Source organism: Candoia aspera, chromosome 2 (genome assembly GCF_035149785.1).
Source record: "Candoia aspera isolate rCanAsp1 chromosome 2, rCanAsp1.hap2, whole genome shotgun sequence".
In the NCBI taxonomy this organism is placed as follows: domain Eukaryota; kingdom Metazoa; phylum Chordata; class Lepidosauria; order Squamata; family Boidae; genus Candoia; species Candoia aspera.
The window spans coordinates 216,014,324-216,040,737 of NC_086154.1; the positions used below are offsets into that span (position 1 = coordinate 216,014,324).

The window sequence follows — 26,414 nt, forward strand, 5'->3', positions numbered from 1 at the left end:
TTATTTGTTTGTGGGGAAAGAACCTGTCCTAAATGGAATTAATCAACCCAATATCTGTGGTAGCAGTATATTAAATACAACCAACTGCTGGTTATAAGCAGCATTTCTGAGGGTTTGGGCACAGTTTTAATAACTAGAGGGTTAACTTTCAAATTAAAATTAAATTGAGATGGAGTATTTCCAGAGAAATTCCACTGAACCAGCATTTGCATGCAGTGCAGGTTATCCTGCTTTCATGTTTATGGATCAGAAATTGTGCTTCACATTGTCTCTTTTGAGAGAGGATTTCTCTCAGACAAGACCAGCATTAGTCAGGTTTAATAACATTGCTCATGTAACATGGCCAAGTCACTTTGGGAAGAATGTTCTTCTTTTCAAAAGAATGGCTTTTGAAAGAGAATGATGATTTCATTACCTACCTCAAGCACGGTTAAGGAACTAGCTGTGTTTTACATCTGCAGAATTTGATCCTGTTTCTTCTTACAAATAAAACTGTCTTGTTTGTGATATCCGAACTTTCTTGTTTTTAAATAGATATTAATTGCCCTTTCCTTCTTTTAACTGTTAATTAAAGCCCAAACGTATCACCTTGTGTGGAATTATTTGTAATTCCATTTTAAGTAGCTAATTCTTTGGGAAAAGGAACCATTTTTGGTACATTTCATTACAGCTAGTACATTGTAAGAGCTTGTATTACATGTAAAACATGAATGCTGCCAAATTCTTTTGAAAGATCCATCATTTTAAATGCATTGTACTTTTTATGGAGCTTTTACACTTACTTCATTCTTTCCTGGTTATGCAATACATATTTTCATTCTACTTGCATGTTCCTGGTGGCAAATGATCAGCTTGTTTTCATGCAACTTTGCAAAAAGACAATTCCCACCCCTGTACACAGATACTGTACCTTTTGAACTTGGAAATTCAGAGTAAAAAATCTAAACATTCTAGATACTCTTGTTATTTGATGATTATTCTAAGTAATAAAATATGTGGCATGTTGGTAAAATCGCAGCAGGAGAAGAGGTATGTTTGTGTTTGTGCACACACAGTATCCTGAGTAATTTAGAGGTAGAATGGGATAAAAACTATCATAAATGCACATAACATAAAGCATTCTCTTCAGAATAAATTTCACCCAAGTATGTCTTGTTTATACATTTACTACTAGTAGGGTTTTTTTTCTTCCACATAATATATATGTAATTTGCCATTGTGAAGTTCCATGGCTGCCAAAGTGATAATTCTGGTAAGTGTCTTTCTGGAAATTTAGTGTTACAAAGGGATGTGCTAGAGCCTCCAGCAAAGATCATGTAAGTCATAATAGGATGCAGAATAATTTTAATTATGGGTCCTGTTAAAAGGTCTTACTGATATGCAATGAGTGTTGGTGGTAAAGGTAGAATCATATAAGCATCATTCTGGCTGTGAGTAGCAAGAACCATTTATAACAAATGGTGGGTATAAGGAATGCTGAAATAGAGTTGCATTTAGTTGATTAAAAGGCAGTATATAAGCTAGGTATGTGAAGAGTAAACACCTGTTCTTTTGCTGCTTGAATTAAATGTAAGGTTTGTTACATAGAGCTTCTGTATTCATCCCTGGACCTGGAAGTTAATTAAAATATGGCTTTACCCTTACAAGCAGATTTGAAAGAGATGTTTCCTTGTTAGATTAATGTTTTAAAAGCAGTGGTAGCTACTGTACTGTTGAAAAATCAGCTGTCTTCTACTTTGGCACTGTTGAAGAATCAGCTGGAATAGAGATACATCTCTGAACATAAACTGGATTTCTTTTGCGATCAGCATGGTATTCTTTGAATATATTCAAGGAGGGTGATCACCAAAAGACTAAGTCATGTGACTGAAGTCTCAGCAATAATTAACTTCTACTGTATTTTTTGACATTGGATGCATACTACAACAGATGCAGAATCAAATGTGAATAGACTAGAATGGCCAGAAGCATCACTATAGGGAATGCAGATGACCAGAATACTAAATTTTGATAAATTCTTTTGTTTTATGGACATAATATGTCTTAGTTGAGCCAAGGCCACTGTAAAATAACATAAGACAGCAAACATGACTGGCTATTTTCCAAAAATATAAATCTAATCTTTTAGATAAGAAACTTGCTCTAAATGTAAAATTAAATTTTGTTGCCCCACCAAAGTGCTACCCAGTCTTTGTACTCAAATGCGCAAATACACGTACAAACCTGTAATCGTAATTTATACAAATAAGCAGTATAGGCTTCGAACAAAATACAGCCTCAAAATGCTCACTAAGGCAGGAAGAACAAGGACTACCATTTGAATATCAGGGCCCTTAGAGGCTTAACTGTGCTAATTGTTCTGATTACATACTACTTCTTTTCTGGAGATGCAGCTAATAGTTCATCCTTATGTTTATGTAACAAACACTTTTTAAACAAGGTTCTAAGACAGATGGTGTCTGTCAAGCTCCAGAATTTCTAGATAATATGATTTATTTGCATTTGGTTTTGGGATGCATTATCCAGCTGCCCAGGTCACTTTGAAAGAATAATTGGAGGGCTGCTGGTTTTTCTGGCCACAGTTTATTTGATATCATTGACCCTGAGAATGTCAGCTTGAGTTAGAGATTAGGGGTTCATGCGCTGTGTGGTTGTATCCCTTCCTTGCTGAGAATTATAGCTTGACGCAGCTGCGATATCTCATGGGGTTCTATACTACTCTCATGTGCTGTTTATATCTGCATAAAGTTCCTGGGAAAGATGATAAGAATGCTAAAATATGTATGTACAGATCAGCCATTTATGTGCAAGCAGCACTTTTTTAAATCAGAGCCAGGTAGTAGTCAGACCCAGATTAGTAATAGGTTGGAAGAGAGGCAGTAACCCAAAGCACAGTGCAGAAAAGATAACAGTATTAAAGAAGCAGTGTTGAATCAGACCAGAAGGATATTTAGGTAGACTGTACAGCAGCAGTTGCACACCTATGAAATCTGTCCTGTCCTCCCAGTTATGCTCCCCAGCACCTAGTATTCAGCATTTGTTTTACTTTTTGTTTATTATGTTCTAGAAAGCACACAAAAAAGGTATATATTTATACACCATATTTGAAAGAGCTCTTTCTTGTTGCCAGTCCCTCAATGAGCTACATGGAGGACAGCTAGATCCTGGGCTAGACAACAGAGGTGGACAGAGGAGGGCTGAATTCTAGGCTGTGAAGTATTAATGGGAGGAAATTAGGTCGTGGGTTGGAGTAGGCCAAATCCTATGTTGCATGGGTAGGGAAGGTGAGGGATGGATCCTGCATTCTAGCTCAGGCATGAAACTGCATACTTGTTACATCAAATGTGAAGGATGCAGATGTGTGTCGTATTTTAATTTTGGTTCTGCAGTCAATGACTGAAGAAAGATCTAAATCTTTTTGTGAATATTCGAAGTAAAAAACATAAATACTCTCCCTGACTGAAACAGTACCAATCTTGGAATGCATAGTAGAAGCAAGCTTTGGTTTCAACTTTTCATCTGTAATCAGAATAGAGTATTCGTAATCTTAGCATATGGCTTCATCTCCAATTTTTATTTAATGAAAAATGGAGGAGTGGTTCTTTTGTAAAGGAGTGATTTATTTCTTCACTAGGCAGGTATTTTTAAAACTGCCCTCTTTTAGAGCTAGTAGCTTAGAAGAAACATTCTGCTGATTTCATGATTTTTTTTTTCATCTCAATTTTCTAGCCATTTTGGAGGAAGCAATTTTTTAAAACATTGCTGGGGATCAAAAAGAGTAAGCCTCCTTTTATCTTGTGTTTCCCTCATGATATGAACTGCACTTACCCACACACCAATGCTGCTGTAATTGAACAAAAAGTTAAATGTGAATTAAAGATTTCCTCATGTGTTGGCATGAGAAATTGTTTATGGTTTGTTTAAGTCTCAGTGGAGAGGCTTGAATGTAATGGATTATTAATAATAGTAATACTATATTTTTGTACTGTTCTTTCAGCTATTGTATGTAAACCGGATTAGTTCCCTATTTAGCATAACATCATTTGGCCCTGTCTCTCAATTGTTTAAATAGACCTTGATGCTATAAGCAGATTGATAGTTCATTGCAGCTGTTGATTTTTTAATGTGTTGCTTATTAAAGTTTGCTGAGAATGAGGCAATGTATAAATGTGAAGGGCTAAAGAGGAAAACATTACTGTTCATTCGCTTTTATTGCGATTGGAGGTCTGATATAAATGGTGCCGTAAGAAACATGGAAAATATGATTATGTCTGCTAACTGGCACTCAGAATATTTAGGACAGTGAGGAATAAAAATTACTTATTTTTTTATCTGCTTACATTTTGGCCAGTGTAACAGAATGTGATCTGATTTGTTTTAAGTGCCAGACAAATCAAATTGTGCTGGCCTATGTGGAGGAGGTAGAGTATGGCAGTTTTTAATACTCGTGAAAAGTTTTGCTCTGGGGAGAAGAGGGCTTAAGGAAGATAAGTCTTCTTATAACTTTCTAGACAATAGATTTGTAGATGTTCTACTCTCCTATCAGTTTCTTAATTGCCTATTTTAAACCAAGTTAAACTTTAGGTAAATGATTGTTTATTTCATATCTGATAACTAAATCTCTATTAAATTACAAATCCCATGTTATGCATGGTTAAATGTTTTAGTCTATTTGGTTGGTGAAAAAAGTGATAACTAGAATTAAAGCATCTAGATCACATTGTTCTATAGGTACAATTAGATACAAAATTTATTCCAAGCTCATAGTTGATAGGGAGTGCAACTGTCATAAATGTCTAAACTGGCCCACCCTATTTTTCTTTGTTGTTAGGAGGTAAGAACCATGGTATTATGAAATAGCTGGCAGAGCTTTGTAGTTATATTTCATTTTTATATGAATTCCATTAGTAAATTATTGGACAGGAAAACTGTCTTTTTAAAATACACCATTTCAGTCACCAATGTTAAATTAAAATAAATAATGGTTCTTCACAATGAAAAGAATCCTGATCCTATATTCAAGTAAGTTTAAAGAGAAGGACTAAACAATTAAGAGCACTAAGATAAGATAAAGCCATATTGAATGGGATTTTAAGGTGCAGAGAAAAAATAAGGCTATACAGGTAGTCCTCATTTAGTGACCACTATTAGGACCAGCAACTTAACCAGTGGCTGAGTGAAGCGGTCTCTATGTGAAACCACAACTGTGCTTACGATCTTACATCAGCTTTCCTTTGCTGTACAGACTTGTGAAGGTCGTAAACATGGGGATTGGTCACAAAGTTACTCTTTCATCACCTTCATAACTGTGAACAATTGCTAAGGCAGTTGCTAAATGAAGACTCTTTGTAAGAGTAAGGAACAAATTAAAAAATAGGCCAGATATTGCTGAAATATTGTATATCAGCTTGGGAAAAAAATAACAATTGTATTTATTTTGTAGCATTATTTAAAGGTGCTTTATCAAATAAATATATACATACGTACATATATATATATATATATAATATATCCAGTATCTCTGAAACAAAGCAAGTCTTGATTGGCCAGTAAATCAATACAGGTAGTCCTCACTTACTGACCACAATTGGGACTAGCAACTCCATCACTAAGTGATGCAGTTGTAAAGTGAAACATCACATAACCACGCCCAATGTCAGTTCCAGATGTGGTCGTTATGCGAATCACCATGCTTGTTGAGCACAGTGTCACATGACCATGACTTGTGACTTCCTGCTGGCTTTCTATTGACTTTGCTTGTTGGAAGCAAGCTGTGAAGGTCCAAATGGTGATCATGTGATTGCAAGATAGCGCAAACATCATGAATGCGTGCCAGTCGCCAAATGCCTGAATCACGATCACATGACCATGGGGATGCTACAATGGCCACAAGTTTGAGGACCAATTGTAAACTCCATTTTCAATGCCATCATAACTTTGAATGTTTGCCAAACAAGCAGTCGGTAAGCGAGGACTACCTGTGTATGATCACTTGGGAATTCAGAAAATATAAGTTCACTGGGCATAACTGTAACTAACATGTCTTACGTAGTGAACATCGTAGTTTAGACTATAATTTTATTTCACTTGATGAAACTTTAAAAAATGAATACTGAAAGAGACCTTATAAGAAAAAAAGAAACAAGTGATGGAGGACTAAGTACAATTTTACAGTACTAAAAATGGGATCTCTTGCATGTACACAGAAGGAATGCTAGAAAACACCTCTAGGACACAAAAGCCCATATAGGCAGGCAGATTTGGGGAATAACTAATTGCTAGCAAAGTTATTTAAATTTTTAGACAATATTTTATTAAGGTTGTAATGTTGTCAGTAGACTTTAAAGTAAAATGTAATGCAGCAAGAAATATGTGGCCACCAGCTACCCCATAGTAGCCAGATTTATTTGTACTGACCGAATTGTGAATGAATGCAAGTGTCATTAATATACGAGATCCCAGAGGAATAATAACCCTGTAACATAGAAATAGATAGGCAGAACGACAGATTTGTTTGAAATTGTAGAGGATAGAGAGACAAAAAAGTCTCCAGAAATCTTTACTGGGAGACTGACATTAAAAAAGGATTAATCTGTGATTCCAGTTTTGACAGTGGTAAAAAAAAAAAAACACTTTTCCTTTTAAAAAGGTTTCATAAATAAAAGCTAATACCTTGGGGAAATTTGACTACATATGCAAGGGGGTGCAAGGAAGGTGCGGGAAGGGTTGGGGAAAGTGTGCAAGGATGCACAGAGGTGCACAAGGGTGTGAGAGAGGTGCAGCAAAGCGAGTTGCCCAGCGAGTGCAGAGGGCTGGGGGAGGGTGCGCAGGTGTGGGAAACTTATCCAAGCGACTTTTGACCTTCTCTGCTGGCTTCCCCATTGACCTTCTGGGGAAGCAGGCAGGGAAGGTTGCAAATGGTGATCACATGATCATGAAGTGCTGCAAATGGTCGTAAGTGCGGGCCAGTTTCCAAGCACCCAGATTGCAATCATGTGACCGCAGGGGTGCTGGGGTGGCCGGAAGTCTGAGGACAGTTGCTGAATGAATGGTCGTAAATCGTGGACTACCTGTAAAGTTTTCTGTGAGAGTAGGAGATTGATTAATAATAGTCCTGATTAACCTTTACAGAGTCCCGCTACTGGGGGGAGATGGGTGGTGGCAAAATTTGAAAAATAAATACATTGTTCATACCCAAAGAGGCTTTGTACCTGGGCAAGCTCATTCAGTTTTAAGACCTCTAAGAAGGCACTAAGAGACTTGCTTTAATCCTTGCTGACATACCTAACAATAAATTATTCTGTCTTGTATAGCTTTACAGAGCTTTGGGAATTGATTTGTTTGGGACATTAAAATTTGCCAAAATAATTTCTGTAAATGTTTTCATTCCAATGAGTTAGTGTCTAAACATAGGGAAACTCAAGTATACACATTATAGACAGATAATTATAATATTGGACAAAGAATAGTGAAACATTTCACTATTGAGATTGGTTTGAATAGACTCTGCAAAACATTGTTTTGGAGAGTAGTTGCTATCTTGTTTGATCTCACTGACTGAGGCAGAAAACTATTGTTACGGCAAAAACAGCTACTATATATGAAGACTGAAGGCTTGCAGAACAAGGGGCCCAAAGTTACCCTATTTTTAGTTTTTGCTCTGTTTGTGAACTAATGGCCTTGCATTTTTGCACAGTACTTCATTATTTGGGATGAAAATCTGTTCTTAAACATTCCTTCTGGTCTGAGTTAATGTTTCACACTTTACTCACCTATAATTGTTATTTTACTAACAATAAAAGGATCAGAGGAATTAAATTTTGCACTTAGCTGGTACTGTACATTCCTCCCCCCAGGCTTTGAGACAAAGCTTTGTAACTTTTCTTCTTTTTATGCAAGTAAATGAATGTGATGTGGAAAAGAATAGTCCTTGAAGTATGGTGCTTTTCTCTTCAGTGTGCAATTGTATTTTGTTGGAAAAGGAAATATTCATTAGAAGGTTGTATGGAAACAATGTTCTTTTGACATTTAATGTTATATCAATAACAGGCGTTCTGTTACATTTTGTAGTCTACCTGTTCAGATGTATCTTTGGAAATTCAGTTAGGTTTTTGGTTTAATTTATCCCTCTAACCCTTTGGTACTTCCAAAGACATGACTTGCATCACTGTTTTTAACACAAGGTTTCACACTCAATACTTCTCTGGCTCTACCTCAGTAGAACATTAGAAGGACTGAAACGCACCACAAGTCCAAATATTCTGGCATTGTGTTTCCAGCTGAGATCAACTAGGTGTCTTTGTGATGACCCCCAATATGGTCTTTCCTGTTGGTCTCAAGTAATTGGTATTCAGAGGCAGATTCAATATGGAAATGCCAGTAACTAACATTTGCTAATATCATTGCTAGCCGTATCTTGCATGAATTTGATGAATTAAAGCCATAAGTCATTGTTTCCACTTAATGAAATCAATATAAGTCTAATCTACTTCCTGTGAACTCTTGCAAGGTTATCCAATAGTAGCAATGCTTGCTAATGGCACTTAGCCTGGATGAACAGTTCTTAACTTAGTAAGTTCGTGATATGATCATAGTTTATGACTCAGAAATGATCTATTTTTTTTTAATTGGAGGGTAGAATCTATAGAATAGATTTATACATTGTTGCTTAGATAATGTTATTTCTGACATTAGCTCAGAATGTTTCAAAATTCACAATAGCACACTAAGTACACTGACTCTAAGCAGTGAGAAGGGTTTTAAGAAAGTGTGTTTGAAAAGGTCTTACTTTACGCTTATATGTAATCGTTCACTTTCACATAGAGAAAATAATTAGCTGATCCATCTTCCAGAACATAGAGTAGCACATAGACTAATTTTAAATAATATGGAAACAGATAAATAAATGTATGGCTTTACATACCCTACCATAATAGCCAGGACATATTTTGATGGCAGAGAAAGTGAGACAAGTATATTACATCTTCCTCACTGGACATACACACAGTCTCATTGTAAGCAGAATCTACAGCAAAATGTGGGAGTATACAGAATTCCCATTCACTGTCCCAGTCAGGCAAACATGCCTTTAGGATACTTCATAGCATTCCCTCCCATCTGCTTTTCTATTTCAACACCCACCCATCCACCCACCTGCCCAAGGATAGGCAATACTCCATAGTATCTGTCCCCATTTGATTGTTTTTCTCCTTCCCTAAAGAAGTTCTGTTTTGCCTTTAAAAAGACTGGTGTCCACCTTGGAGGTTTGCAAATAGAGATATACACATATTCTATTACTATTCAAAAAAATCTTCTTCAGATTAAGAGAAGTCCTAATATTCATTCATGGTAACTTCAGCACAATGAAAGACATAACTCTATTAATAGAAAATTTCCTTCATGTATCCAGATTGCTCTTAATCGGTCAGCTGCTGTGTTCATGTTTTGAAAACTATCTCCCAGGTGTTAGATGTCCCACGGAGATTCCAAATCAGGTGTTTGCATCTCTCCCATATGAAGTCCACATCTGTGTACTTTCATACTGTTACCTGTGTTCATCAGATGAGCTGATTTGTTTCCAGCTCAGTTGTTGTTTACTTCAAGTGGACTTAAGTGACTAAGTGGCTTAAATTTTGCAAAGCTGACATTCTGGAGGTCTTACAGATAAGCAAAGTTCCCATTGGCAGGAACTCTTCCATTTCCTTCCTTCCTCAGCTGTCTCCTTATGGAAGTGAAGCTGCTGCATACAATCCTTTCCTAGAGCCCTATAATCCAATTCCCTGCAACATGAACCTGGGCCTGCCTTAAACAGACAGTCCAGAGACCCAAGAGGAACAGGAGTGGAGGCGTCCCTCTGAACCTGAACAGACAAGGGAAGAGGGGTCACAAACACCCACCCTCGCTTAACCCCCAATTGTGTTTGTAAGTCAAGACTACCTTTATGCATTTAAACAAAGTAGGGAAATTATATAGAGCATGGCTTCTGGAATTCTTTCCAGCCCCTTAATATCAGCTCCATTCCATGTCATGTGACTAGGAGCTAGGGAGCTGTAAAAATCAAGCAGGTGGCAGCATTTTGAGCCACTACCCACCTGACTTTCCCACAGGGAAGCATTGGGGGATTTTTCTGGTGTTGTGTTTTGTTTTGTTTTGTTTGCATTTTATTCTGATGGAGCTGGCCCGTTTCCAAACATGTCTTTCTTTTGCTGGCTTCTTCAAATTTGGTCCCCTTCTATTCTGGTTTTGGAGAATTATCCTGCTGATTGACAAAGTTCTGAGCCCTTTACGTAATTTTTTCCCAACATTTCATTGGCATGGAAAGAATAAAAGGCAGATAGAGCAGCTTTGGTAGGCACTTGGGGTTTTTTTGGAAATAATGAAAATATCTTGAAACAAAATGTGGCTGATGAGCAAGGCACTAATTCAATAACTTTTTTTCACTTTTGGATTAAATCAGCTGGAGGGAACATTCATTAATTTATTGGTTTTGAAGGCAGGCAACTTCAAACTGCCATGGAAGAATAGGAATTGAATGGAATGGACCCAGGAGCAATGTGAAAATGTCCTAAGAAATATATCTATTATTAGTCAGGCAGATTCTCCCATTCTCCTCTGTTTTCTGTTTCTGAAGAGATTTTCGTTACACTTTCCATTTTAAATGGGGTCTTTCCTTCCCTGCCCCTTACATAAACCATTTCTCTGTTCACAGCTCCCAGGCATTTTTCTCTCACTTTTGGTCCATTGCAGCATTACGCTCAGGGCTTTGTGCAGCTTCTCTACTTTGTGGAGAGAAGAGGCTCAGCCTTGAATTAGAAAAAGTCTTTGGCACTGGTTGTGCCCAACATGTTGGGTGTGAAAGAAGTCTGATTCTGGAATATTCTGTCCCTCCTGATGGGGCTGGCTCCTTCTTTTCGGCTACGAGTTCTTCCAGAACAGGAAGTGGTTTGTGGTGTTCCAGACTATTCCAGCCTGAAACTGGAATGTTTTGAAGTGGCAATTCTCTATTAGCTTAAAAATAAACATGCTCTTAAACTCCTGTATAATACTGGTCTTTTTTAGTGTTGTAGTAGTATATATCTGACTCATTTATGCAGCCAGTTTCTGTTCGATGACAGCATTATTTTGGGGCTAAGCTGGGAGAAGTGAGGCAATTGCGTGTATGTTAATCACAGTGCATTTTTTTGCATAAATAGATAAACCTCTGTTCCCAAACTTTAATGCAAATAGAGCAAATGATGTGTTTAACATGTAGACAAAGACCTGCATGTCTTTTGGTCCTGTACGAAAGTAATGTTTCATGGAAGAATACATAGAGGACCAAATGTCTTATATATGCATATGTGCCTTTGTAGTTTTGTAGAATTGTAGCTTTGTTCTTTAAAAAGATTTAGTTTTCTGTGTAGTTTCATTAAAAGATCTATCATTTCATTGTCTATACTGTTCTCAGTCCACCCAGTTAGCTTGTAAAGAAAAAAAAAGCATTCATCTTAAAACTGGAATGAATTTTGGAACTGTGGTCTTCGTGTCAGTTTCTACTCCACTTGGAAAGGTTTTTTGGAAAAAAAGCAAAGCATTTCCAGATGAATTCTGAAAGGCCACTATGCATGCGGTCTCTGGTCTATTACTTGTAAGTCATTTGTGCTCAGCCTCCAGGAGAATAGCAAATAGCTTGATTATGATTTTCTAAACTGCTTCTCGAAGACAGTTGAATGACATGCCATCAATGCAGATCCCATTTAGAGAGTGACCAATTTGATGCCACAAAATTAAAAATGATTACTAAAGGCCAGCTCCATTTCAGTCTTCTTTTGAATATGCTTTTGGTTATGTTATTGTTTCAGTTATGTTATATATTTCCTGACAAATTTTACTGAGGTACTTGGCATGTTACAGCTGCCTTTAGCCCCTGTGTGTGTATGTGTGCGTCTTCAAATACATGTTGACTCCTGGCAACTGCCTGGACAAGTCCCTGCAGTTTTCTTGGCTAGATTTTGGAAGTGGTTTGCCATTGCCTGCTTCCCAGAGAGTGACTGACCCAAGGTTACCCAGCTGGCTTTGCCTAAAACAGGACTAGAACGCATAGTTTCTAGCTTGATGCCTTAACAACTATACCAAACTGGCTCTTGCCTTTAGCCTGCTTACTTCCATTTTTATAAGAATAGAACTTTATTCCTTGGTGCTTCTGTCTCCCCCTCCCATTTTTCCTCAAGTTCCCACTGTACCTATAGCCAATACAGCATATATTGTAAAAACAGCAGAGTGAAATGATCTGTTTAAGTGGCACAGTTCAGAATGTGATGGCTGAAAGCGAAGAGGAACTGAGGAGCCTTATGATGAAGGTGAAAGAAGAAAGTGCAAAAGCTGGCTTGCAGCTAAACCGCAAAAAAACCAAGATTATGGCAACCAGCCCGATTGAGGACTGGCAAATAGAGGGAGAAAATGTAGAAGCAGTGAAAGACTTTGTATTCCTAGGTGCGAAGATTACTGCAGATGCTGACCGCCGTCAGGAAATCAGAAGACGCTTAATCCTTGGGAGAAGAGCAATGACAAATCTCGATAAAATAGTTAAGAGCAGAGACATCACACTGACAACAAAGGTCTGCATAGTTAAAGCAATGGTGTTCCCAGTAGTAACATATGGCTGCGAGAGCTGGACCATAAGGAAGGCTGAGAGAAGGAAGATAGTTGCTTTGGAACTGTGGTGTTGGAGGAAAATTCTGAGAGTGCCTTGGACTGCCAGAAAATCAAACCAGTCCATCCTCCAGGAAATAAAGCCAGACTGCTCACTTGAGGGAATGATATTCAAGGCAAAACTGAAATACTTTGGCCACACAATGAGAAGACAGGACACTCTGGAGAAGATGCTGATGCTAGGAAGAGTGGAGGGCAAAAGGAAGAGGGGCCGACCAAGGGCAAGGTGGATGGATGATATTCTAGAGGTGACGGACTCGTCCCTGGGGGAGCTGGGGGTGTTGACGACCGACAGGAAGCTCTGGCGTGGGCTGGTCCATGAAGTCACGAAGAGTCGGAAGCGACTAAACGAATAAACAACAACAACTTCAAATGCAACCTTATGTGCCTTCTTTAATACCCAGCCAACTTAGGTGCTGTTCACAAAGTGAACAATGACTTCCTAAAGACCTTGTTATTTTACTTGTTAGGTCAAACCACTGTTCCTACTTTGGAACAGCTGCAACTTCAATTACTTGATTTTAAGATGAGATTTCTAACAGGGAGATATATGGATGGAATACAAGAAGAAGAAAAAGGAGAGGTAAACTTATACTATGGCTTGTATTGGCAAGCTTTTCCAGGGCAGTGTGTACACTGGCATTCCAGTGTGTACATCTGGAACCAATAGAAGCTGTACCTATCTTCTGTTCCCATTGACATACCTATCTTGGTTATGAATATCAACCATTTGTATATCTTGAATAGTGGAATCTTGCAAAGTTGGTTTATAGCTTGGTTGTTATAAAGCTTGATTTACTCAGCATCACTCAGAAATGTTCATATCCCTGAATTGATAGTATCTAGTTTGAATTTATATATAGGTATTATGCAATTAGTTCCCACATTTTAAAGATCTGGTCAGCTTCTTAAAATAAATTGTTGTATACAGAAATGTTCTGACAGCAGTATTATCAATACAAAATGGTTCACTGCAAATTCAGAAAGAACTGAATTTGAACCTTTATTTTCTTAACTATAATTATGTTTATTCTTGTAAAAGTTCTAATTCTTCTTATCTTTTAGATGAAAATACCTGATAAATGGGAGAGGGGGGCTCAAATCCTTCAGAATCTAGTAATTGTAGTTTTAAACCATGGGTTTAAAACTACAATTACTAGACAATTTTAAACCATGGGTTTAAAATTTTAAACAATTTTAAACCATGGGTTAAACTATGGTTCATGCAAAACCTGCTTTGTATTTTTACCTTTAAAGACTATTGTCTAAGAATGAAAAGAGTAGTTTAGTCACTGAAATACAGGTGTCTTTACTGATTTGGAGATCCTGAGTTGAACTTAGCAATATGAGTTGGTGATGATAATCTATTTAAAAACACAACTCAATTTGCCCAAACTGTTAAATTTTGTTTAAAAAAAAAAGGCATGTTCCTTGCTGATTGGAAAAAAGGAACTTCCCCCATTTTATGCTTGAGTAGATATTGCCAGGATGCCTAGAATTGGCTGTATAAGCAGGTAACATACATAGGGTAGCATACATATGCGCTAACTCTTATTTACTGTAACAGATAAAATTAATTTCCTCTCATTGCTGTGAGATACTGTATCCTTGGCCAGAACTTCTGTTTACTTTCTTAAACAAAGAAGCAATGATGCTTGTTTAAAGGAAGTTAATCAACTGTGTCCTCCAGTGAAAATCAAACAATCAAACAAAGAGAATGTTTTCTTAATGTGCATTTCTTTGATGATATTATCTGTTCGAATGCTCAAACTAGTCATTCTCCACGGTTACACTTCTTAACTTGCAAACATAAATGATTTTGAATGCTTAATTCAATGTAGCTGACATATTAGAACATGTTCCAGAGTGATTGTGCAGTTCCAAGACTATAAAACAGTTTATTACAAAATTACAGCTGCTTTAGAGTGGCCCTGCCTCTTTGTGTCCTATGTCATAACTCTGAGATGTCAGGAGGACCTGTTCTGTGCAACTCCCTCTGATGCAAAGTTGCAGTAGAGAGTTGACTAATACAGGTTACTTTTATGAGAATACCTGCACTTCCCATAAAACACTGGATTTAACATTTTCCCATTTCAGAGGCTTCATAAAGAAAAGCTAATTAATACCACCTATGTGTTTTCATACCTCTGTGTCAAGTATAAATGGAGTACCTTCCATTATATCCACAGCTGCCTGCCTCACCCACCCCCAGCAGCTTTTCAGTAACCTTGCTGTGACAGCTTGTTTGTTTTAGAATTTTAAAAAGAAACAAAATGCCCCTAATTTGCTAAGTATATTACACTACTACCATCCTCCCCCAATCAGCAATCCTTTTTTAAAATCATTATATGAATCAGTTACTTGGAATACAACGTTTTGCAGGACTTAAGGATACTTGTTCATTTAAAATAGCAAAATAAAGTTTTCCAAGGAAAATAGTATCTTTGTTCCCTATCTCACATTTCATAGCAATTCATGCACCTTCTCAAATATCACAACATTTTTTCTCTTCTGAAAAAAAAATTAAGAATTCCATCTCAGGCAGTTTTGCTTTGTATTGTTAGCAGTTTGTGAACTTACACGCTGTAGTATATTACACTCTTAAAATACTGTAGAGTCAGTATTTTAAAAAATAATTTCCTGCTTCAGAAATGTTAAGAGCTTGAGTCTGGTATATTTCTACTATTTTAACTTTGTTTGAATGGCTTTTCCATCCATTGGTTGATACAAACTGGAAAACCTGTTCGGTGAGAAAAATACATTAGCACATCTTTGTTTCTACCTAATTGTCACTGAGCTGTTCCAACTGGGTGGGGTAGAGCGTTGGTAGAGCATTGCTCAGGGATAGGAGCAAAGAGTTGGCTGTTCGGTCTCTGAGGCAGAATTACAGTCTTCGGAAGTCTGATATTCTTCTTAGGTCAGTGTGAATATTCCTAAATATAAATGTTTTAGGAACAATGGAATGTTTAATGTTTAGTGATCAGAAAGGAAAATTTCTGTGAGGAATCCATTGATTTAATTACAAGTGCAGATTTTTGTCCAGAAATTTACAGTTGGTCCTCTTTGTTTTTACTAAGCTATAAAGAAACAGAATATAGAATATGGGTTTTGTCCTAAAGCAAGTTTGTTCTGTGCTCAAAAATTCTTTCAAAGTATTTTCATTGAAAACATAAGAGTTATGTAGGATTTATGACTAAGCTGTTGAATACATTGATACTGGAGGAATATCTAAAACAAACCTGATTCTTAGATCTCCTTTTTAAAACTGGAGATATATACTGTGTATTCCTTCCTAAGATTTTCTACTGATAGTTCTTTGTGAACTAGTTTCAGGAAAAATGAAAAAGTTCAGTTTCCCAGTAAAGTTTACCACCTAAGTTTGCAGTAAGATTTATAACAGAAGAGGAAATTATAGTGTATATCTATTAACAAATTTACATATGCGGTCAGTTGCACATGATGATTATAACAGGTTGCCATAGTATTGGTAATATTGCCATGTGTGCACAAAATTTAGTTTGGATTTTGCCATTTTCTAATTGCTGGCATGTTTCTTAATTTTAAAAAAATGGGTCTCCTGATTGCAAAAGTCATCTATTTAATGAATTATGGAAAAAATAAGCACAATAATCCTAATACATTTACACACATACACATGTATATTTAATTTAGCTAATTTATGTTTTTATTTCAGTAGCTGGAATTTGTATATATTTCTGAATATAGAGTAGATCTGTAGAGATATGTGCTCCATGCATCCAGGCCTATAGTAACAATTATTGACCACCAAGATTGAGATGTATTTCAAAATATCATGCTAAATGTGTATGCTTGCATTGTGTTCAAATATATACTTTTTCCTTTAAAATCTCAGATGTTGTTTAATGTAAGGTCAAAACTTTTGGAACATGTTGAGTAAACATGTGAATGAATCTGAAGCTTAGATACCTGCTTCAGTTTGTTTTCCTATAATGGGTGTTGTTTTGAATTCAAATGCATTAACTTTTAGTTTAGATTTTCACAAAATAATAGTATGCAGGAGGGGGGGTTTCCTTCTCCTAGGGAGGCTCCTTTCTCTGACCTGATAGGGGCCATGGGTTGTGGCATTCCATGTTCCCAGTGTTCGGGGATCAAACAGCAAAGCTGTCTTTGGAGATTTTGAGTTGTCAGGTTATTTATTCTAGATAAAGGTCTTCCCTTTTACGTTTTCTATTCCAGGCTTGTCCGTATGTTTGCTAAAATGGACTTTGTTAGCATTCATTTCACCTCCTCTGTCATAAATTTATGGACTATTAGCTTTAAAAAAAACCAAAAAGAGTAAAAAGCTTAGACAGGTGTTAATGTATAGATTACAGCTCTATTTCTTTAAAATTATTGATCATTTCAGCACTGGCAACTTTAAGATGTGTGGACTTCAACTTCCCAAATTCCCCAGCCAGCATGAGTTGAAGTCCACACAGCTTAAATTTGCTGATGTTGAAAAACAACTGTTCCATTATTTTAAAGAAATAGAGCAATAATGCTGTCATTTAGATAGAAGAAGGTTGGATGCTGAATAGAAACTGGAAAAAAAAGATACCGTAAACAACCTGTAGTATTTGAGGTATAAAAGTATCTGGATATTCCATCTCGGTAAGCCTAACTATATCTTTTAGAGCAATTGCTCTAAGGTTACAAATTGGAAGTACCAACTGAGGTACAATTGTTTCCCTGTATATCCTCTTTGGCCCATGAGTTGGAAACAGATTTATAGAAGATGTGGGCAGCGTCTGAGGGGCTGAAGGTCACAGCTCAGCCTCCTGATGTCCCAAGATACCACAGTCTTCTGAGGATATGAGAACATCACTGAAAGGGGCAAGACCAAAAAAATTTAGATTTTCCTTTTGGCTTGTTTCTCCCTCCTCCCCTCTCAGTTGTTAATAGTAAGAATGGGAAGACAAACCACCCTCATTCCCATCATTTATTTAAGCCTACTCCAACCCCACACTGCTATCGAATTGCAATTTAGTTTGGATTTGAAAGGGTTCCAGAGAGGTGGAAGATGTTCAGATCCAATTTGCTATGCTGTATCTACTTGTGGCTTGGCCTTTTTTCATTTAGCTATCACTCTCTCTCCAATTCTGTGGTTTAGAACCTTAAGGATAATCTCTAGTTTGGTCTACAGTGAGACTTGCTGCAGGCACCAGTAACTTCCATGGACATAATGTTTCTCCTGCTTCCACAGTGAACAGGTGCAGGCCTCTTAGCTCCCTATAGGTCATGACATGCTTTTTAATAAACAACAAAGAAAACAAGAATTTTCAATCTGAGCTTTGTTTGATTCTCTCAGAGCTTTTATTTTTGTGTTTGTGGTGTTCATAAATGGAACACCATTCTAGTTCAGTATACCAAAAAAGTATGCTGTTGAGAAAATATCCTATAGTCTCCATTTGTCCTATAGTTTTCTCTGCCATGAAGCACCCTTCATCTCAGCTGCCATGACGGCTGTTATTGAGGGGAGTCATAATCAAGACATCTGGAAAACTGCTTATGGGGAGGATTTGTTAAGCATATTTTGACCTTTTTTGTTGTTTCTTTTTAATCTATATGTTTGTTGTTAAAATATTGAAATACAAAGAAAGTAAAAAAAAGCAATATGACACAAAAAGGCTGCTAAAGTTGAATTTTAAAAGACATAGTTAAAAAAAAGAAAGAATAAATTACCTTTGAAGATATATCCTCCTCTTCCCATCCATTTGTATCCCCAACCGAAAGCCTCAGTTTAGATATTTAAACTTTGCACTAGGAAGTATTACTAGTTTCTATTTGAGTCCCAAAAACCGTATTCCAGATGTCTAAATCTGCCTTGCTCTGTGATACAGAATGGAGACATTCCTGTTTGAGGATATTATACAGGTAGTCCTGGAGTTACAAACATTCATTCAGTGATGGTTCAAAGCTACGATGGTGCTGAACAAAGGGACTTATGACTGGTACTCGGTTTAAAAAATTAGACTACACTGCCTTAATGACAACATTAGGAAAATAAGCTTTTAATCCAGTGTTGCCTGTTTAAGCATATTTTGCAGAGATTTATGACTTTGAAATCTCATACTTTTCCTGCTATAGTTTAAGAAAGTTTGAGGGATGATGGATTATCTCCTAGTAAAAAACACTAGGTGTTTGCAGTAAGCTTAATAGTTTCTTTGAAGGTTTATATACTGTATATGTTTTAGTTTTAGTTCAATGAGCAGTTTACCTTTCTATCTCTCTGCTGTCAGTTTATTGACTAAAGAATAAATGCTGGGAGTAGCATAAATCTTCAGTACCTTCCATTGTGTACCTGTGTTTGGTACAGAATTATCTTTATTCAATTTTGGGAAAGGATAAAAATAGTTCAGTTTTTTCCAGTGAAGAGATAAAATGTGTTTTTTTCCTTAAAGCTTTGTGACATTTGCTCTTATGTTATTAAGCTGTACTCCAATTCCAGTAATTTAAGTTTGGTTTAGTTCCATGGAGTGAGCCTATTAAAGTATTTATTCCTCTCAGGCTTCTTATGAAAACATGAAATCTCTAATAATCATATTGAAAATGTGTGTGTGTGTGTGTGTATGTGTGCACCTTCAAGTCAGTTTTTAACTCCTGGTGACTGCCTGGAAAAGTCCCTGCAGTTGTCTTGGCAAGGTTTTTCTGAAGTGGTTTGCTATTGCCGCCTTTCTAGGGCTTAGAGAGAGTGACTGGCCCACGGTCACCCAGATGCTTTCATGCCTAAAGTGGGACTAGAACTCACAGTCTCCTGGTTTCTAGCCTGGTGCCTTAACAGTAAACCGAACTGGCTCTTACTGAAAATGTATGTTCATTAAATTTCTTAATTAATGTATTATTGATAAAAACAGCCATTTTATAATGAAGTGGTTGTGTTCATTTTATACTGAATAATAATAATTAAAAATATTTTTTTTATTCTATTGCTTCCTGTTCTTGGGTGTAAGCTGTGTCAGTTAACCTCCAAAACTAAATAAAATAATAAAATACCACTTTTTAAAGAGAGTATAGTATAGTGTATGTTTAAGAGAACAATAATGTTTCCAATAATGAAGGATATGTGAGTTTTAGTTCAATAACCAGTTTACCTGCCTGTGCAGCAGTAACCTAGGCAATAAGAACAAAAATACAAAGCCACAAAAGTCATTATATCTTGCTGTTTTTAATAATTATCAGATAACTTCTAATTTGCTGTGTAAGGGTCTAAGCAAATGGCAGGAACTGGACTTCACATTCTTTTCAATTTGGATCATTTGTTTTCACGTTGGGTTTGGGACTGAACTAATATTTATCACCTCTGGAGATGATTTCCACTAGTTAGTATGCAAGAGGAGAATATTCCCATTGATTCTACTGGATTTTGTTAGGAAGGTTGGTGCTAGTGGATCAATTTCACAGCATCTTAGTAGAAATAGATTATCTGATAAGGCCCAGGTTTGGGATGGAGACAGCATTGATCACTCTCTTTGTTAAGACCTGGATGGGGGTAGTGAACCCCTTCTGGACTTAATGGACCTCTCAGTAGCTTTTGATACCATCAACCATGGTATCCTGTTGGATTGTCTGCAGAGGTTGGAGATAGCAGATGTTAGTCTGTACTGGTTCTGCTCCATCCTCAGTGGATGGTTCCAATCTGTAACATGGAGGAAGGAGTGATTAACTTAGTGCCCCCTGACTGGGATGTCACAGTGGTTGTTTGTCTCTGTCCTGCTCATTACCATCTATATGATGCTGTTGGAAGAGGTCATTCAACAGTTTGTGGTGCAGTATCATCAATATGATGATGATACCCAACTGTACATCACTATTGTTGATGTCCTTTTCTGGTGCCTGGAGGCTACCTGGATCTGGATAGAAAAGAACAGCTGAAGCTGAAACCTAGTAAGTCTGAGTTGCTATGGATACATTAGGGTTCTCTGTTGCATCAGAGTTGTCCTTGATGGGCAAATGCTGTCATCAGGGACTTGGGGGACTTCAGGACTCATGCCTCCTGCTTGGAACAGCAGGTGGAAGCGGTGCCAGAGGGGTCTATGCCCAACTACAGTTGGTGCATCAGTTGTAACCCTACCTGCAACAGGAAGATCTAGCTTTAGTAACTCATGCCCTTATCACCCAGCTAGACTACTGTAACACTCTGTACTTGGGGCTGCCCTTAAAAATTACTTGGAAACTATAATTGCTCCAAAATGCAGCAGACTGCATACTTTCAGGCTCCCATTGTTGGGAGCATGTAACATTGGATTTGCAGACAGGTTGTTCCAGTTGGCTTCTGGGTATAGTTTAAGGTGTTGGTTTTAACCTATCAAGGCTTTATGGCTTGATGCTGGGTGTTTGCAGCACCATCTACCCCAATCAGTACTGGCCCAACCAATTAGATCAAACAGAGAAACTATCACTCCATATTTTTGGGAGGTCCAGGAGGCTGAAGTTTGAAGGTGCTGCTTTTCTCTGGTGGCACCAATTCTGTGGAAAAGCCTCCAAGTTTGGTTAGACTAGCCACTTCCTTGTTGATGTTTTGGAAGCTTTTAAAGATGGAGTTCTTCTGGAAAGCCTTCTCCTGATGTTATCATGCCGTCTTTATTTTCTATTTTTATTGTGTGTGATTTTTTTCCTGGGTAGTATTGCTTTACTATTTTTATGGTTGTTATGATGCAAATGTTTTACTTGCTTTTTGTAACCTATGTCAGCTTCCAAAAGTCTCTGGATTGTGGCGGAATAGAAACATGGTTAATAAATTAATTAAATCCAAATGGTTAATAAATTAATTAAATCCAAATAAGCAAAACTATTCAATATTAGTGCTGGAGGTATACAAAGTGGAATTATTTGAATAGTGTGAAATAGCTTGTTCTGGTTCTTCATTTCAGATTCCAAAGTATGAAATTTTATACCTGAAGTACACCATTTGCATTGTTTCAGCCAGGACATTACATGTTTTATTGATTGTATTTAATTTTAGCTCTATTTTGTTTATATGTTACAGTTCCACTTAGCAGCACTGGCATCTCTGAAAGGCGACATCGTTGAACTTAATAAGCGCCTACAGCAAACAGAACGAGAGAGAGATTTGTTGGAAAAGAAATTGGCAAAAGCCCAGGTTAGTCATTATTCAACTTGCTAAAATGGTCTTGGCTATTAATACTGCAAGGATTTAAACCAATAAAAAGGATAGGCACTGTTGTAACATCAAAGGCATCAAATGTGACTTTTCACAGAGGAATATAGCAAAACCTACTAGTTTCTTTACACTAGGAGTGTTGGGGAGAAAAATTGTGTTAATTTTAGTAAGGAAATATATACAAATATTTACTTCAGTAATACATAATCAAGCTATTGCTCTAGTTCAAATAGTTTGTACAGTTTATGAAAAACAAAATTCCTGCTAATATGACCAACAATTTTCATACCAGTGGAAGTGGCACATTCAGTTCAAAGTGGTATGTATATTTATTGAGCTTCCCAACCACTGAAGCAAATTTTCAGTTTGTAGAGAAATTAATGGACTATCTGGCATTGATAAGTTATTGCCTATAATCAGTTTGTAGAAATCTGGCCTCTATTGAACTGCTTTTCAACATGTTGCATTTGCCTGAGAATACAGTATTCCGTTAACTCATTTATTGCAATTATTAGCTTGCATTTATTTATTTATTAAAATAAGTGGAGAAACGAAAAGCTAATATTCTTGTTGATATCTATTTTTATTCACCAACCCAGGAAAAGATGTAGATGATGCCTTCCAAAAGCAGAAGCAATCTTTCAAGAGGCACAAAATTGTAGTGAGGGGAGACTTTAATTGGCAGATTTGCTTGCAGTCAGATTATTTTTGTCCATGATTCAGTTGTGGACAAGGACAGATTTGGCATGTATCACTGAGACCTAGTTGGATAAGGAGGGAAAACTTCCCCCCTAAAGATCAGTCCAGCTGAGTTTTATTTTTTACATCAGTCCTGACCCAGGAGTGGGGAGGTGGGATAGTAGTTGTTTACTGGGAGACACTAACTGTTGTGAGGAACATTGTTTTCAGGTGGCCAGTTGTGAAGCCTTATTCATAATGCTGGGCTAAAGGGGCAAGCTGGGAATGCTGCTATTATACTGTTCCAGCTGCATGGTGGCATCCCACACTAAGTAGCAGGCTGTCAGTGCAAGGTTGGTTGTGGATTCTTCCAGACTGCTGGTTTCAGGGTGATGTCAGCCTCCCCTACTTGGAATTCATAAGACCGTGTGACAACCATGAGTTTATCCCAGGTCATCACTAGCCTGTCTCACATGGTTTGCCATGCTTTAGAGCTGGTATTCACCTTGGAGTAGTTATGTGGTGATCTGGTTCTGGTGGATTTTCCACCAGTCTGATGTCATAGATAGGTAATTTTCTCATAACAGTGGAGTTAAGTGAACTACCAGCTTCTGCAAGGAGGGAAGGGTGGCCCACCCCAAACATCTAGTACAGCCTTTCTCAACCTTTTGACCCTTGAGGAACCCATGAAATATTTTTCAGGCCTCGGGGAACCCCTCCACGTTCAGGCTCAAATATAGGCCGGAAGTTACAAGATTATTTTATTTGTTTCATGTGTAGGCCTGTATATATGCATTAACAGTGTTCTTAAACTAAAAAATAAATAAATAAACTTACCTCTTTAATGTGAAGTTGCCCGAATTTGAAATAATTTTTTTAATAAATCATGATCTCCTAGGGAATCCCTAGTGACCTCTCACAGAACCCTAGGATTCCATGGAACCCTGGTTGAGAAACCCTGGTCTAATAGATCCAGCAAGCTTCGTGATGGCACTTGGAAAGTTTCCCAGCAATCTGGAGGATGTTGTTTGTTGGGCACCTTACTGACTTCTGGAATACAGAAGCAATTAGGATGCTCAACAATATCACCGCCAAATGCCCTCTCCCCACCTGCTGATCCTGTGCAGCTCCTTGGATTACTGACATAGTCCAGGAAATAAAGTGGATGAAGAGAAGTGATGCTGGCAGAAAACAAATAAATCTTAATTGCCCAGATGCAAGCCTACTCTGTGGCAATAAAGGCAATGAAACATAATTGCTTCTCCACTCCTACTGTATCTGTGGAATGTTAACCAGCTGCATTCTTCAGAGTGTGCCAGATCTTTTTTCAGAAGGATGGGCCTAGAAAATCCAGTCAATATAAATAATGATTACTTGGCCAAACATTTCATGGATAAAATCACTCACATTTGCTCTGAGTTGGAAGCCAGATGGACAAAATTTATTGAGATGGCTGAGGTGACATCTTGTGGGAGACCTTTGAGCCTGTGGATCCTGAGGAAGTGGACAGAGTCCTCTGTTGTATTAGCTCTGCTATTTGTGGATTAGACGTTTGTCCCACTTGGCTATTAAAGCAGCCAGGGAGGGGACTAGAAGCAAACAGGGTATAGCCAACACCAGGGTATAGCCAATACCTCTTTGAGAGATGAAAAGATGTCAGACGCCCTTAAAGAGACACTGGTTCACCCGCTCTTGAAGAGCCCAGGTCTAAATCCAACCAAATTGGACAGCTGCTATTCTAGCCCTTGGGGACACACCACAATGGGGAGCAGGGGTGAAGTTTTCCTTGCGGTCTGCAGCCCCCTTTGTTCCTCCTCCCCAGAGCAAAGTTTCAGGCAGTTCCGCAGGTCAGCCGAGGAGGAGGAGGAGTGATTTCTGATACTGCCTGCCACCTTCCCACAAGCAAAGTCAATGGGGAAGCCAGCAGGAAGTTGGAAGTCGCTCCTGCTCCGACTGCTTTTTTGCCTGCCCATGGTCATTCCTTTGTTCCCTCACACCCCCAGCAAAGTGGCAGGCAGTTCCACGGGTCAACTGAGGAGGAAGAGTGATCTCCAAGGCTCCCTGCCACTTTCTCATAAGCAAAGTCAATGGGGAAGCTGGCAGGAAGTCAGAAGTCGCACCCTCTCCCACTGCTTTTTTGCCTGCCTGTGGTCATTCTGTTTCTCTGTTAAGGTAAGGAAATATCTCTGAAAGGATGATCCAATGGGTCTCGGGTTGTCTAGTATTCATCCATGGTATTTCATCATATTGGAGTGATATTGAGTGAGATGCCACAAGTCTGAGTCCTGGGTCTGCACTCTTAAAGCAGTTTTGTTAATGACTTGATGAATAGGTAGAGGGAAACAAATTTCAGATGATACAAAGTGGGATAGGATAGTTAATACTAAAAAAGACAGAAGTAAAGTTCAAAACAATCTTGAAAGATTAGAAAAATGGTCTGAAAAATAGCATAATGAATTCAGTAAAGATAAATATAAAATTCTTCACTTAGGAAACCTAAATGAAGTGCATGAGTAAAGGATGGGGATACCTGGCTTGGTAATAACAGTTGTGGAAAAAAAAATGAAGGTGAGTGACAGTGTGATGCATCTGCAAAAAAAAGCAAATGCAAAATTAGGCTGTATCAATAGGAATAAAGAAGTAATATTTCCTGTCATAGATTTGGGGTGGTACAAAAATTCAGGAAGAATTTTTGTACCACCCCAAATCTAGACTAGTTGCTTAAGACTAGTGAATAACATTTTTTTCTTTAATGCTACAAAGACATGAAGAAAACAAATTTTAACTTTTAGTTCCTTTGTTTTGGGAATTGTTCCAGCCACCACCTGTTTTTCTGAGTTGGTTCAGCCTTGGCTACTTTCCCAGACTATGTTTGAGAAGCTAAAATTGACTAGAATACTTTGCCAACCTGTTAGTGGGGGAAACTAAATTTTGGCTCTACTTCTTGTACACCTTCCCTTGTTCTGTCACCATTGCATATTTGGGGCTAGCTTGCCACTTTAGATTCTTCTTGTCCATGAACCTTAGAAGGTTTCCTCTTTCTTTTCCCCTTACCTTTTTCTATGTCTTGTAAGTGGTTTCTACACCACTGCCACCTGATTTAGAGGAATCTTGGTTTCCTCCATCCCATGCATCTAGAAGATCAACTCCTTTCTTCTCTCGAATTATATTTCTTCCCTTGCAAATGGCTACCATTGACCACCATTGGACTGTTCATGTTAAGAGACCTTCCCATCCTTTGCTTCTCTACCAGGAAACTTCATGGGATACTTTATTTCCCTTCTCACCAACTCCTTTCTTTCTCACCAGTCATTGGGTGCTCCTAGCACTAGTAGCTGAGCAAGACTGGTGGCTGCTTACTTTGTCTAGGTTTCTCTCTTGCCATCAGTGGGGATGATTCATGGTCCTCCAGCTGAAGCTTCTGACTGTTCCCAGTTGGAATTTTATGTTGCCATTTCAGCTGAGCTTCTCTTCTTCCAATTAGAGCCTTTCTGCTGCTGGGGGCATACTCTGTCAGTCCAATACCTATCAAACTGCAACTGTTAATGTCCTGGCCTCAGCTCTTCCCACTTGACAAATTTGCTCACAAGTCTAAAGAACGATTTCTTTTTCATGGGCCTCACTCACTGCTAATCAGTTTATAGACCAAAATCTCCTTGGATCCTTGCTATGGCCACTATGCCAGTCGAGCCCCCTTGATTTCTCCTGCCAAGACCACTTACTGATCACCAGTGGCTGACCTACCAGTTGAACCTCACACTGAAACTATTCACACCAACTCCTGCCTCTGGCTTTTTCAGTCACTTTTTGTGGGATTTGAACTTTTCACCAACTCAGGAACACACATAAATTTTTCTTCTTCTCTGTTGACAATCTTGGTTCTCTCTTTCTTTCTCTCTCTAAT

General features: G+C 37.9%; 1 protein-coding gene across 1 annotated transcript in view; it reads left to right on the forward strand.

The window, feature by feature from the left end:
• Window positions 1-26,414, forward strand: part of LOC134491526 (colorectal mutant cancer protein) — a 157,136-nt gene that overhangs the window by 54,822 nt on the left and 75,900 nt on the right. The window contains exon 2 of the mRNA XM_063295337.1: window positions 21,698-21,811. Coding sequence (XP_063151407.1) covers window positions 21,698-21,811 — 114 coding nt within the window. The remainder of the gene's footprint in view (window positions 1-21,697; window positions 21,812-26,414) is intronic.